The 13,069-nt window shown below is 51.2% G+C and overlaps 3 protein-coding genes across 3 annotated transcripts in view; 2 read left to right on the top strand and 1 right to left on the bottom strand.

The window, feature by feature from the left end:
- MYL11 (myosin light chain 11) overlaps nucleotides 1–1,224 on the top strand; it is a 2,534-nt gene extending 1,310 nt beyond the window's left edge. The window contains exons 3-7 of the mRNA XM_007452736.1: nucleotides 25–100; nucleotides 301–405; nucleotides 523–601; nucleotides 887–935; nucleotides 1,027–1,224. Of these exons, the coding sequence (XP_007452798.1) occupies nucleotides 25–100; nucleotides 301–405; nucleotides 523–601; nucleotides 887–935; nucleotides 1,027–1,131 (414 nt within the window). The 3' untranslated portion in view covers nucleotides 1,132–1,224. The remainder of the gene's footprint in view (nucleotides 1–24; nucleotides 101–300; nucleotides 406–522; nucleotides 602–886; nucleotides 936–1,026) is intronic.
- A 337-nt stretch (nucleotides 1,225–1,561) lies between these two features.
- SEPTIN1 (septin 1) lies at nucleotides 1,562–5,130 on the bottom strand. The gene is made up of 11 exons (XM_007452735.1): nucleotides 5,062–5,130; nucleotides 4,800–4,890; nucleotides 4,621–4,707; nucleotides 4,248–4,371; nucleotides 3,802–3,936; nucleotides 3,585–3,702; nucleotides 2,834–2,935; nucleotides 2,614–2,713; nucleotides 2,269–2,434; nucleotides 1,947–2,037; nucleotides 1,562–1,838 (listed from the first exon to the last, which is right to left on the bottom strand). The coding sequence occupies exons 1-11, from the start codon at nucleotides 5,062–5,064 to the stop codon at nucleotides 1,752–1,754; spliced, it is 1,104 nt and encodes a 367-aa protein (XP_007452797.1). The 5' UTR covers nucleotides 5,065–5,130; the 3' UTR covers nucleotides 1,562–1,751.
- Nucleotides 5,131–12,539: 7,409 nt separating this feature from the next.
- Nucleotides 12,540–13,069, top strand: part of ZNF48 (zinc finger protein 48) — a 4,169-nt gene continuing 3,639 nt past the window's right edge. Inside the window, exons 1-2 of the mRNA XM_007452731.1 lie at nucleotides 12,540–12,701; nucleotides 12,863–12,956. Of these exons, the coding sequence (XP_007452793.1) occupies nucleotides 12,878–12,956 (79 nt within the window). The 5' untranslated portion in view covers nucleotides 12,540–12,701; nucleotides 12,863–12,877. The remainder of the gene's footprint in view (nucleotides 12,702–12,862; nucleotides 12,957–13,069) is intronic.

Genomic DNA, 13,069 nt, shown 5'->3' with positions numbered 1-13,069 from the left:
TTTCCCTACCCCGGCCCTCCACAGGCCTTCACAGTAATTGACCAGAATCGTGATGGCATTATCGACAAGGAGGACTTGCGGGACACCTTCGCAGCCATGGGTGAGCCTACTCCACCTGTAAAGATTCAAGGCTGCAGAGTTCTGGGAATTCAGCAGCCTCAGGTTCCAGCCCTGCCAGGTCCACCCTGGGCCTCAGTCTACTCAGATAAAAAATGGATGGGATGATGTGTATTTATGGGAAGCATTATTCCCTGGCCCCTAGAGCCCACTTCACTCCATGCTTCCCCCATCCTATTCCAGGGCGTCTCAATGTGAAGAATGAGGAGATAGATGACATGATGAAGGAAGCCAGTGGGCCCATCAACTTCACTGTCTTCCTGACCATGTTTGGGGAGAAGCTCAAAGGTGAATGAAGTGTCCTGGGTCCAAACCCCCAGATGCCAGGGACCCCCTCTCCCCAGACCTTTCAGGGACTGACCCTTTAGCAACCCTTCAACTTCATGTGCTCTCTGACCCCCCCAGGTGCCGACCCTGAGGATGTGATCACTGGAGCCTTCAAGGTCCTGGACCCTGAGGGGAAGGGCACCATCAAGAAGCAGTTGTAAGTGACACCCTCCAGCTGCTCCCACACAGAAAGCCTCCTTAAATTCCTACCAAGAGTTAGGCACTGCCAGAGATAAGGGAAAAATTAGGACTGTGGCGATGGGATTAAATTTTCACAGCACACAGGGGGAAGGGCAAAAGGGGGAGGCCAGAGTGTTTGGGAGACCAAAGAGGAATCCAGAGTAACCCTGGTTTTCAAGGCAAGACTGGGAATGGCAACGGGGATGAGGTGGGAGGGAGTGGAAAGGAATCACGAAGCCCAATCTCTGTCACCTCTCTCCAGCCTGGAGGAGCTGCTTACCACGCAGTGTGACCGCTTCTCCCGCGAAGAGGTGAGTGGGGAAAGGGCCTAGGAGAAGCGGAGGGATGGGGGAAGGGGAACGTAAGGAACCGGTTGGAGATACCCCTGCGTTTTTTCCCCAGATCACGAATATGTGGGCGGCCTTCCCCCCCGACGTGGGCGGCAACGTAGACTACAAGAACATATGCTACGTCATCACGCATGGCGACGCCAAGGACCAGGAGTAGCGGACCCTCTTAGGCCTCTGCTGGGCAACGCCTTCCTGCCAGTGCGACCACCCCACCTCGACTCCTAATAAATTAAACTGGTCTCGTTTCTTATCCGCGACGGCTTCAGTGCGTTTGTGTGAGCAGGGCTCAGGTGGGAGGCTGCGCTGAAACACCGGCTGGCACGAAACGAGTGCCCAGCAAATGAATGAATAAATAGTGGCCCAGAGGCCTGGGTGGAACGGTTCCACCCGCCACGCCCGCCGCTTATTCCCGCTGGGAAAGAGAAGACTTGCGTGGCCTCAGGGAAATTCAGTTTTTATTGAAGTCGCAGTTTGGGTGAAGTGGGGCGGGGGTGGGAGAGTTAGGGGCTGGGAGAGTTAGGGGATGGGAAGGAAGCTCTGGCTCGCTTGGTGGGCCGAGGCGGATTGGGGCGGAGCCAAGGCGGGGTCGGGGCGGAGCCAAAGGCGGGGCTACACCCTCCAGGATTGGGAGAACTTGCTAGCCCGCTAACCCCTTGCAAGGGCCGGCCTTACAGGCTGGGGCTCCGGGATTAAGCGCCGGGCAGCCTGGGGCTCGAGGATTGGACAAGAGACGAACTGCAGGCGGAGGCGAGGTAAAGTAGGGTCCGGGCGGGGGTCTCAGAGAGCGTCCGACTGCTCGCCCTGAGCCTGGCTCTGCTGCATCTGGGCCTGCATCTTCTCCAGCATCTCTTGCATGCGGCGCAGCTGTGCGGGGCAAGATTGCAGGCAGTGGGACTGGGCGGGTAAGGCCAGAAAGGGACTTCGAAGAGGATTTGGGGCCTTGATCTGGGGGAAAGAGAGGTGCTTGCTCACCTCTTCGTCTTTCTCGCGGATCAACTTCTCCGTGTCAGCCAGAGGCAGCATGGGCAGCGGGATCTCTGTGGCGCTCTGGCGGGAGAGCTTGCTAGGGGGTGGAGGAAAGGGACAGGAATCAAAGTCGAGAACCCTGGTTGTGAGTCACTGCCGCGAGGCAGGGCCTGGGGTTTGGCGGGACCATGTCCTTCAGGTTAGGGCCATAAGCAAAGTGGGTGGGGAAAGAAAGGCTCCGGGAGAGAGGTCTAGAAGGTGAAGGCAGGGGTCATGGATGGTGAGCGCGGCGCCTTGGAAGCCCCTAGGAGTCACCTCTGGCTCTCACCTACGGCTGGCTCGATCACGTGCCCCAGGCCGGGCCAGGCTTTGTAGGCAGCGCGCCCGGTAGCCCTCGTAGAGCAGATCATGCGTCACCTCCTTCAGGTCCTGCAGGTGTGTCTGCACTAGCATCCGTCGCAGGTTCAGGAAATCGCAGTGATGTGGGTTCTCCACTGGGGGGCAGACCAAGAGTCGGGGAGCTTGGGTCGGGTCTGCTGCCCAAGGACCCCTCTTTTGACTTTTAGGACCCCCGGGACCAGAACTCTCCCCAACTTCACCTGTTGGGTGCAGTTGACTCGGAGGCGTCCTGGGCTCCCTGCTGGCCTCAGAATGCGTTCCTGGCCTTACTCACCCTCCACGGTGCCCCAGGAGTAGCAGCGTCCCCTCACCGGTCGGGTCCCGCCGTCCCTCACTACTTCGCAGGAACCGACGACGGCAAAAGGGATGCTTTCCTAGAGGGCAGGGGTCAGCGATCACCGTTGGCCCCCTTTGGGCAGAAACCTCTTTCTCAGCTCCCACCTCCACATCCGCCTCCCCTGGCTGCTCTGCCCCTTCCTCCTTTGCCTCTGCACCTTCATCTCCGCATCCTGCCTCTTGAAGTCTTCATCCTCATCAGAGTCACAATCGGGGAACTGGTAGATATTGATCTCCTCCTCCTGCAACTGTTCCCGGATCTTGGAGGAGACAGATGCAGAGACGGTGAGAAACACAGAGACTGTGAACCGCAGACATTGCATGACCAGAGACAGTGAGATATAGATGCAGACACGGGGTGGAAGAGACAGAGAGGAAGACATGAAAGACAGAGATGGTGAAAGATGGACATACGGGATGACTGAAAACAAAATCTCAAACAACGAGAGACAGAGACGTAGATGGTGAAAAACTGAGACAGTTACCCTAATGGGAAGACCGATGCCTGGGAAGTTTTGAAGATGAGCAGACACCAAAAGGCCAGGAGAGAGAGGCATAAGTGGAAACAGTGGGAAAGGGCTCTGAAGACACAGGGGGGTGGGAAGGTGGGGGGAGCAGTCAGCATCCTGGGGCCAGAAGGATAATATTGGTCATTATGTCTACACCCCTGGCCTCAGACAGGCCTTAGCCAAGCATCCAGCCCAGGGGTTCTATCCTGAACCTCCAGAGACATGGCTTCCTTAGGCAGCTTATGACCCACCTTCCTCAGAAACTTTCTTCCACAGTCTAGCCTGACACATCACGCTCCAAAAGGGCTACCCCAAGATCAAAGAAGTCAAAGTTGAGTTCGATTTTGATCATGACTTTTGGCTTCATGTGAGGCCAAATGTCAGAGGCCACCGCACACACCTTCTGCTTGAGGGCCTGTGTTTCCTTAGGCATCAGGGCATCTGCTTTGCCAATGACTGGGATGATGTTGACCTTCTCATGCACCGCCCGGAGGAAGGCCACATCTAGGGGCCGGAGCCTGCACCCAGGGATTGGTCAGCGCTCAGTTTCAGGGCACAGAGACACTCCCCCTCCAGCCCTCCCCAAATGTCCCAACTCCCCAGGGTGCCCCTCGGACCCCCGGCCAAAGGGTGAGATGAAGTAGAGGCAGCAGTGGACACGGGAATCCTGGATGTTCTTCCTGTTCAGGCCACTCTCATCCCGAAGATACTGCTCAAATTGCTGCTCAATGAAGCGCACCACGGGCAGCCAGCTGGGGTGTGGGGAGAGAGCAGAAAGTCAGAGAACAGGGACCGCAGCACAGGGAAGGGGACAAGGCTAGCCAGGACTGTGGGTGTGGGGAGTGGTTTCTTTGGCTCCAACCAAAGACATAAGAGGAAACTGGCAGGTGAGATGTCGGGAAGCACAGGGCACTTTGGGCCACAAGGCCACCAGAAACAGGCCCCACCTTTGGCGGGGGCGAGGGGGGTAGGGCAGGGCAGACCAGCCCAGAATCTGACCCCTCAGTCTCCACAGAGTAGCCACATTGGGAAGCTGAGCCCCAGGTCCTCCCCCATTCCTCACCAGTCTGAACAGTCCACTGAGTCCCCGAAGCCAGGTGTGTCCACCAGGGTCAGCTTCACCTTAATACCCCCTTCCTCGATCTCCACGCCCCGGCACTCGATGGTCAGTGTTTGTGTCAAGCGAGCTATGAGGATGGAGAGAGGTCAGGGAGCTGGGTAGGGGCCCGAGGCAGGACTAATTTCCTTTCTCAGACTCACAGTTGCCTCCACGCATTTCTCAGGGGAGGAGAGTGAGTCTCGGAGAAAAGCAGAGTGAGCTGCCTGAGTCCCCCAGAATCATGGGAAATCCAGATGGAAAGGAAGAGAGTGCAGTCTAGGGACATGGGAGGAGGGGGTAAGAGTGCCTGGAGAGCACAGTGGGGAGGCGGTCTTACCCCTGGCCTCTGGGACTTGCCGATCCTCATAGAGGTTGGTGAGAAATAGGCTGTTGATGAGGGTAGATTTTCCCAGGCCTGACTCCCCTGTGGACAAGACAGGCCCAACTGGTCAGGTGAGGGGACAGCCAAGGTCTCTTGAGGACCCCTTGCCAGGCCCCTCTCCAAAACCCCCAGACCTGCCACCATGAGTGTGAAGTCAAACCCCTTCTTGACGGACTTGCGATGCAGCTGGTTGGGGAGGGTGGCGAAACCCACATACTCCTTGTCCTGTTGGCAGGGGGTGGACAATATGAGGCTGCTGCGGGCAGCAGGCAGGGCCCCCAGGATAACCTGATCTCAGAGGCTAGGAGAAGTCAGCCTATTGTGGGCTGACCTGGCTAACCTGGGGGTTGGGGACTGGGGGCAGAGATGCCTGGATTCCTGGGCATAAAGACTCACCATGGCCCCGATAGCTGTCGCTGCACCTGCTGTCTCTCCCCACTTCCTCTGGTGGGGCAGGAAGTTGAGGGCGGCAAACAAGGCGGCAGGCAATGTAGGAAGCTGAGATGCTCAAACTGGCCCAGAGAGGTGGGAAAAGCTGAGACCAAGAACAGCTGTGGTCCTCAACTCCTGGATACCTTTGCGCATAACCCCAATAGGAAGCTTCAACCCCTCTGTTCTCTGTACACCTTTATTCCAAGCCCCATTGTAACCCCATCACCCTGGTGGGAGGTAGGGTGTAAGCAGAGAGGAAGGAAGTGGGTTGGTCTCTCTAGCAAGTGAGATGAAGGCTTTGACAGAGGTGGTTAAACAAAAAAAGTTCCAAGGGTCTGAGTGGACCAAAAGCCATAACAAAATTGAGGGTGGGAGGGGCAATCAATTTTCCTCGCCAGCTCTTGCACTGGATTCTTAAAAGGACTTCAGGTCTTTGGACACCTCTTCCAGAGAGACTGTCCTTCAGAATCCTGGCCAAGGAACTTCCCTGCTTGAAACTCTTCATGGGCTTCCCAGTGATCTCAGATTCAATTCTGAGTCCTGACTTGGCAGCCAAAGCCTCCCCCATCTGACCTCATCACCCCGTCTTTCACTCACCTTTAGTGAGTGCCCATATCCTAGGCTCTGTGTATATTGAACTTTATCTTCTTCTGCACCAGGTGAACTCCTCTTTATCCTTCTAGGGTTTGATTCAAAGGGCTCTTCTTCCTCCTCTATGAAACCTTCCCCATCCACCCCAGGCAGAGTCATTTTCCATCCTCTGGACTCCCCGGCACCTTTCACAGCCCCCTCCAATGCCCACCTTTGCTTATCTGGATGTCTCTTCTGCTCCCGGCTGAGTTTTCTGAGGACAGGGACCATGTCTTCTAATTTCTATATCCCTGGTGTCTTGCACAGGGCCTGGCACAAAGAAGGTGCCAATAGGGCTTCCCTGGTGGCGCAGTGGTTGAGAGTCCGCCTGCTGATGCAGGGGACACGGGTTCGTGCCCCGGTCCACGAAGATCCCACATGCCGCGGAGCGGCTGGGCCCGTGAGCCATGGCCGCTGCGCCTGCGCGTCCGGAGCCTGTGCTCCGCAACAGGAGAGGCCACAACAGTGAGAGGCCCGAGTACTGCAAAAAAAAAAGAAAGAAAGAAAAAATAAAGAAGGTGCCAATAAATAATATACTAGATAAATGAATGCATGAAAGAGTGAGTGATTGAAGTTAGTCCGGGACAAAGGCTGGCAGGCTGCAGAACTTGTAAAAGGAGCTTGGCTTTGGAGTCAGAAAGAAATTCCCAAACCTCAGCTCTCCCACTTACTGTGTGACCTTGGGCAAGTGATTTGCCCTCTCTGAACTCCATTTTTTTCATAGTAAGATGAAATACACACATTTATATTTTGTTATCAGGACTCAGAGTGGTTTCGGATGACATGGGCTTTGGAGTTAATCAGTTATGTATACCATATATATATATATATATATATATATATACACACACACACACACATACCCTAGCTTTAGCATTTATGAACTGAGTGACCTCTCTGAACCTTTAAAGCGAGTCCCCTTAGTATGACCTATAAGGCCTTGCTCAATCTGGATCCTTCCTATTGCTCCAACCCCATTTTCTTTCTCTATTCTTCATGGTTCTATTATTTCCCATTTAGCCCCTGTTATAGACTGAATTGTGTCCCCCTACCCCCCACTTCATGTGTTGGAGCCCTAACCCCCAATGTGACTATATTTGGAGGTAAGACCTTTAAGGAGGAAATAAGGTTAAGTGAGGTCAGAAGGGTGGGGCCCTGATTCTATAGGTCTGGTGTCCTTATAAGAAGCGACACCAGCAATCTCTCTCTGCGCATGCACAAAGGAAAGGCCATGTGAGGACACAGTGAGAAGGTGGCTGTCTGCAACCCAAGAAAAGAGGCCACACCAGAAACCAACCCTGCTGGCATTTTGATCTTGGACTTCCAGTCTCCAGAACTATGAGAAAATAAACATCTGTTGATTAAGACTCCTAGTCTGTGGTGCTCTGTTATACCACCTCATAGCTCACTCATTTCCTCTCCTCAGCCTAAGGCAACCACTCTAATGTGCTTAATGTGTAATTTTTTAGTTTGTACACATTTTGAAAAATGTGCAGTGCATAGTACATGTTTACACAAATAGCTATATATGTATATACTAATATGTATTTCTGTTTGTTAATTTTTTTCAATCAGCACTATCTTTTAAGATCCATCCATGCTACCACCTTTTCCTTACTTCAACCTCGTTTCTAGTACTGTTCCTTTCATGTAACCTTGGAAAAATCACCTCTCTGGGCCTTACTTTCCTCATCTACCATATGGGATTGGACGCTCCCACCACACTGAATTCACAGAAGTTGTTCAAGTTTCATGATTATAAAGACATATAGTAATTAAGAGCTGTGTGACCTTGGGCATCTTTAACCTTTCAGTGACTTCGTTTCTGTATCTGTTAAATAATGCCATTAATAATTTCACTTCATAGGGGCATGATGAGGATTATATACCTAACACATATAAAGTTCTTAGCAGTGCCTGGCATAAAAGATGAGCTCACACATAACACTAGTTATTGCTATTACATGAGCTGAGGGGTGCAACGGTGCCACTAGCTCCAATCTAGCGACTGCTCTTCTGGATTAGTTGCTGAGAATCCAGAAAGGGTGAATCAGCCAGGGTTGCCGCCCTCTGGGGAGACAGAGACAGCCACAAGCAAGAGTGACACACAGCACTGGTGCTAAAAATGTAGTGTAATAATGAGATAAACAGAGTACTTGGAGAAGCCAAGGGAAGGGATAATTACACCCTTCCCCCTGCACCACAACCCTTCCCCCTGCATTTCTCACCAGGCTGAGCAGCCCTACCATCCTAGTTAAAACTCTGAACTCCTCCCTCCTTTGCTCTCCACAAGTATATCCACTTGGTTTCCAAGTTCTTTCTATCCATGAGAAAAATTGGCCCCTCCTCTCTACACCCTTCACCATCTTGCCCCTGCCCTGGGCTCAGACTCTAATCAGCTCTTCCCTGAATTATTCAATAATATTTAAGAAAATAACATGTACACACCTGTCAGAATGGCTATCATTCAAAAAGACCACAAATAACAAATGTTGGCAAGATGTGGAGAAAAGGGAACCCTTGTACACTGTTGGTGGGAATGTAAGTTGGTGTAGCCAATGTGGAAAACAGTATGGAGGTTCTGCAAACAACTAAAAATAGAACTACCATATGATCCAGCAATAGGACTCCTGGGTATATATCCGAAGAAAACAAAAACACTAATTCAAAAAGATACGTGCACCCCAATGTTCATAGCAGCAGTGTTTACAATAGCCAAGATATGGAAGCAACCTAAGTGTCCATCAACAGATGAATGGATAAAGAAGATATGGTATTATATATACATATATAAAATATATATACATATGTATATACATACACAAACACACACACACATAATGAAATACTACCTACTCAGCCATAAAAATGAATGAAATTTTGCCATTTGCAACAATATGGATGAACTTGGAGGGTATTATGTTTAGTGAAATAAGTCAGACAAAGAAATACTATATATTATCGCTTATATATGGAATATAAAAAACAAAAAAAACCTATCGAATACAACAAAACAGAAACAGACTCACACATCTAGAGAATAAACTAGTGGGGAGAGGGAAAGGAGAAGGGCAAGATAGGGCTGAGAGATTAAGAGGTACAAACTAAAATAAGGTACAAGGATATATTGTACAGCACAGGAAATACAGCCAATTTATAATAACTATAAATGCAGTATAATCTTTAAAAATTGTGAATCACTGGGACTTCCCTGGTGGTCCATTGGTAAAGAATCCGCCTTCCAATGCAAGGGACGTGGGTTTGATCCCTGGTCGGGGAGCTAAGATCCCACATGCCTCGGGGGAACTAAGCCTGCGCGCCACAACTATTGAGCCCTCGTGCCTCAACGAGAGAGCCCGCGTGCCGCAAACTACAGAGCCCATGCGCTCTGGAGCCTGCGCGCCATAACTAGAGAGAGAAAACCCGCATGCCACAACTAGAGAGAAGCCTAAGGGCCACAAAGAGGAGACAGCACGCCGCAATGAAAGATCCCACGTGTCTCAACGAAGATCCCGTGTGCCGCAACTAAGACCCGACACAGCCAAAAAGATAAGGAAAATAAATAAAATAAATAAATATTTACAAAAAAAATTGTGAATCACTATGTTGTACACCTGAAACTTACATAATATTGTAAATCAACTATACCTCAATAAAAAAAAGAAAAAAAGAGAAAAAATGGCATTTATATTCATTTATTTACTGTATTACCAATACATATTCTCATGGAAAAATTAGCAAATGCAAATGGTTAGAAAAATTTACATCTAATATCATTCCATGATATATCCTCATTTTGATTTTCATCCTTCTAGATTTTCTCATATGCCTATACATATGAATAAATATATATTCACAAAACTAGGATCATAACTTTGGAAACCTGTTTTCATCACTTTATATGTTATGTCTATGATCATAAATACACATCTACATTATCATTTTTCTAGATGCTTAGTATTCAGGCTGATTCCCATTCTTCCCTGTGATAAACAACGCTGAGCTGGGATGACTGTGTTTGTGGTGCTATCATTGTGCACTTGTCCAACCATTTCCTCGGGCCTCATTTCTATAAGGGGAATTACTGAGTCAAAGGAAGTCACATATTTAAGGCATTTGTGCATACTAATAAATGCCCTCAGAAAAGTCTCTTGGCTTGGTTAAGTGCAGAGATGATATGAATTAGCAGTGACACAATATTCCATTTACATGCTTATTAACTCCAACAAATTATGCCCAATCATTCCTGTGATAAGGTTTGGGGCCTGTTTGTAGAAAAGAAGATCCCCCCCTTGAGTTTCCTATGGGGCAGTGAATGGTAGACAGCAGTCTTCCCATTTAATAATCATCTGGATTAGTTCTTTTTCATCTCTCCATCATATCTTCATAGCTACCTATGGCCCTGCCAGACATCCCTGGAAGGGTTTCTATGTCTTTAGACCTGAGTTCAGGTTCAGACCCAATAACTCCAGGCTTTGTCTTCTCAAAGTCAGAGCTACCTCTCCAAGTGAGTATGGCATGCAGGCTGGCCAGCCTTTGGGGGTTTCCTCCAAGAGGGGCTGGCTCTTTGCCATTTTGGTACCCTCTTACCTCTGTTTCCCAGCACATGTGCCTGGCACATATTGGACCCCCGGGAAATGTTTGTGGAACAGATGATTAACTTACCATCTCATCTGCAGCTTCCATTACTTTCCTATTATGTAAACTTTTGACACATTAAAACAGAACTATTATCTATCTTCCTCTTTGAGGATAGATCTTAATCATCTTTGGATCCCAAGCTTCTAGCACATAGTAGGTTTGCAATTAGTATGTGGGCCATTGTTCATTTCAATCCCTCTGCCTGGAGTTCTTCATTTTAGGTCCACTTCAGCCAGGCTCTGGACTTGGCTGAAATCTTACCTGTCCTGAAAGGATCAGCTCAAAAATGCCAACTTCTTCCTTGGTTACTTCAGCCCAAAGAGTAATAACTGATATTTTTTACTAAGTACTTTACACATCAACCATTCAAATTAGGTATTATCCCCATTTTACAGTTCAGGAAACAGAAGTAACTTCCCCACCCAAGGTTAAATGGGAGCAAATGACAAGGTCAGGAATCAAACTCTGCATGAATGAACTTAAGGACAGTGTCTACAGCCACGAATCTATAGGTCAAACAGAAGTAACTTCCCCACCCAAGGTTAAATGGGAGCAAATGACAAGGTCAGGAATCAAACTCTGCATGAATGAACTTAAGGACAGTGTCTACAGCCACGAAACTCTATAGGTCTCTCTCTCTCTCTCTCTGTACTACATTCCTATCATATCTTTGTTTATTAGGTCGGTATACAATCTGTCATATCATCTGTATGTCTCCATGTTCTACTGAGCAGAGAGAGCTCCCTGAGGGATGTCTTTGTATTTCCAGGGTCTAGACTTATGGTTGATGATCCATAAGTATGTGTTGATTGATTTGTGCTCCATGTTTATCCATGTCTAACATTCATGCATACCAGGTACACAAAACCACAATTCATTCCCACAAATGAGAACTCTTCCTACTATCTCGAATCGGTGAACGTAACTCTCTCACGCCCTTAGAGTTCTTATTTATCATGATTTGTTTGCTTGCCCCTTTAAACTGGTAGCACCCCAAGGACAACTCTTACACGTGTTTCATCTCTTTATCAAACTCTTGACATAGCACTGAGGTGCTAATAAATGTTAATTAATATACAAACCTTGGTTACCCCTCTGCATCATTAGATGGGCTGCAGACACTTACAGGCACCCCACCCCCTCCCCAAAGGCAACCTTGCCCAGAGTACAGATACTGGGGATCACACCCCTGGGACCACTGGAACACAGCCCCTGCCAGGGTCCCACCAAGCTGGGAAACAGGGTTTAATGTTTTAGCCTCTCCCTGGGCTCCCTTTGTAGGGCTGTAGACCTGTCCCTAGTCTCCCCATGGCCTCTTTCTTTGTGTCCCTGTCTCTCTTTGTCTCTGCCTGTTTCACTTTCGTTCCTCTGCCTCTGTTTCTCTCCAGGTTCCCTGCCTTTTCTTGTAGTTCTTCTGACTCTGCTTCATCGACTTTATGTCTATCTTATCTGTTTCTACATGTGTTTGTTTCTGGCGGCCAATCTTTTGCTCTTGTGTTTTTGGTCTGCTGCAGTCTCTGTCTCTCTGCCTTTGCATCCTCTCTGATTCAGGGCTCTTAGGTTACGACTCCGGATCCAGGTCTGTGTCCATCGGCCTGCCTCTCCTCAGCATTTATCTGGCGTCTGCCACTAGCTCCCGCTACTGCCTGTCTCCCCCAGCCCAGCCCCCACGCGCGGCCCTCTGCCTCGCCGACCGGTCCCGCTTTGTTTCCCGTGTCTCGGCGCCACGCCCCCGCCCCATCTGGGGTCTCCGCCGCCCTCTGCGGCCCTTTGTCCGCCTTGGTCTTTGCCCCACCCCTTTCCATGGGTCTGCCTTTGGATCTCTCTTTGTCTCTCCGGGCCGGGGTGGCTGGCGCTGTCGGCCAGCTCCGGAGTTAGGCGCGGGTGGCCCGACACAGCGACAATTAGGAAGTCTTCGGCCCACCGCATCCAACTCCAGACCAGGAGGCACACGGTTAATACCACCGAGTTCGGGCAACTGTCCTCGGCTCAGAGTAGCCCTCTCCGCGGCACGCGGCTGCCCGCCGGCCACAGAGCTCTGGAGGACGAGGGCTGCCCCCACAAGCGTGCAGCTCCTCCAAGGTCCTAGAGCGGCCGGGTGCCGCCCGGCGCTTCCGCTTCCCGTCCCCGCCCCCGGCGGCCGCCCCTTGGGAACGCCTGGAACGGAGCCCCCTCCCCATTTGGCGCCGAGCCCACATCCCCGAGTCGTTGGCGGCGCGGGCACCGGAGCCCCGCCGAGGAGCTCCGGAGGGCGCCGGGGTGGCGGAGGCGGCTGCTGCAGCGGCGGCGGCGGGAGGAGAAGGGGAGCGGCTGCGCTCCGGAAGGAGCAGCAGGTGCAGGGGCGGCTGGCGGCGCGGGCGGGGATCACCGGGAGCCGCGCCCCGCGCCTCGGACCCGAACGCTGCCCGGTCCCCGTGCCGGCCAGCAGAGGGCAGGGCGCCGCCGTCCGCACATGGCTGTGTGACCGTGAAATTGTGTCTGTCCCCTTGCTCAGGGCGGCGTGCCGGCGATGGAGCGCTCGGTGGGGCCCTGGGGCGCGGATCTCCATGGCTCAGAGGACAGGGAGCAGCTGAGAGGCACCCGCACAGGTGAGGGCCAAAGCGGTGCACCGCCGTGGGCAGGTAATGGCCGGGTGAGGCCCCCGGTGCTGGGCTCTGCCTGGCCCAGACCCAGAAAATCGGACATGAACTGTGCTTCGGGG

The sequence above is a fragment of the Lipotes vexillifer genome, unplaced genomic scaffold (assembly GCF_000442215.2).
Source record: "Lipotes vexillifer unplaced genomic scaffold, Lipotes_vexillifer_v1.1 scaffold426, whole genome shotgun sequence".
Taxonomy (NCBI): Eukaryota; Metazoa; Chordata; class Mammalia; order Artiodactyla; family Lipotidae; genus Lipotes; species Lipotes vexillifer.
The sequence above is the reverse complement of the archived record's forward strand: the minus strand, read 5'-3'. Positions and strand labels throughout refer to the sequence as shown.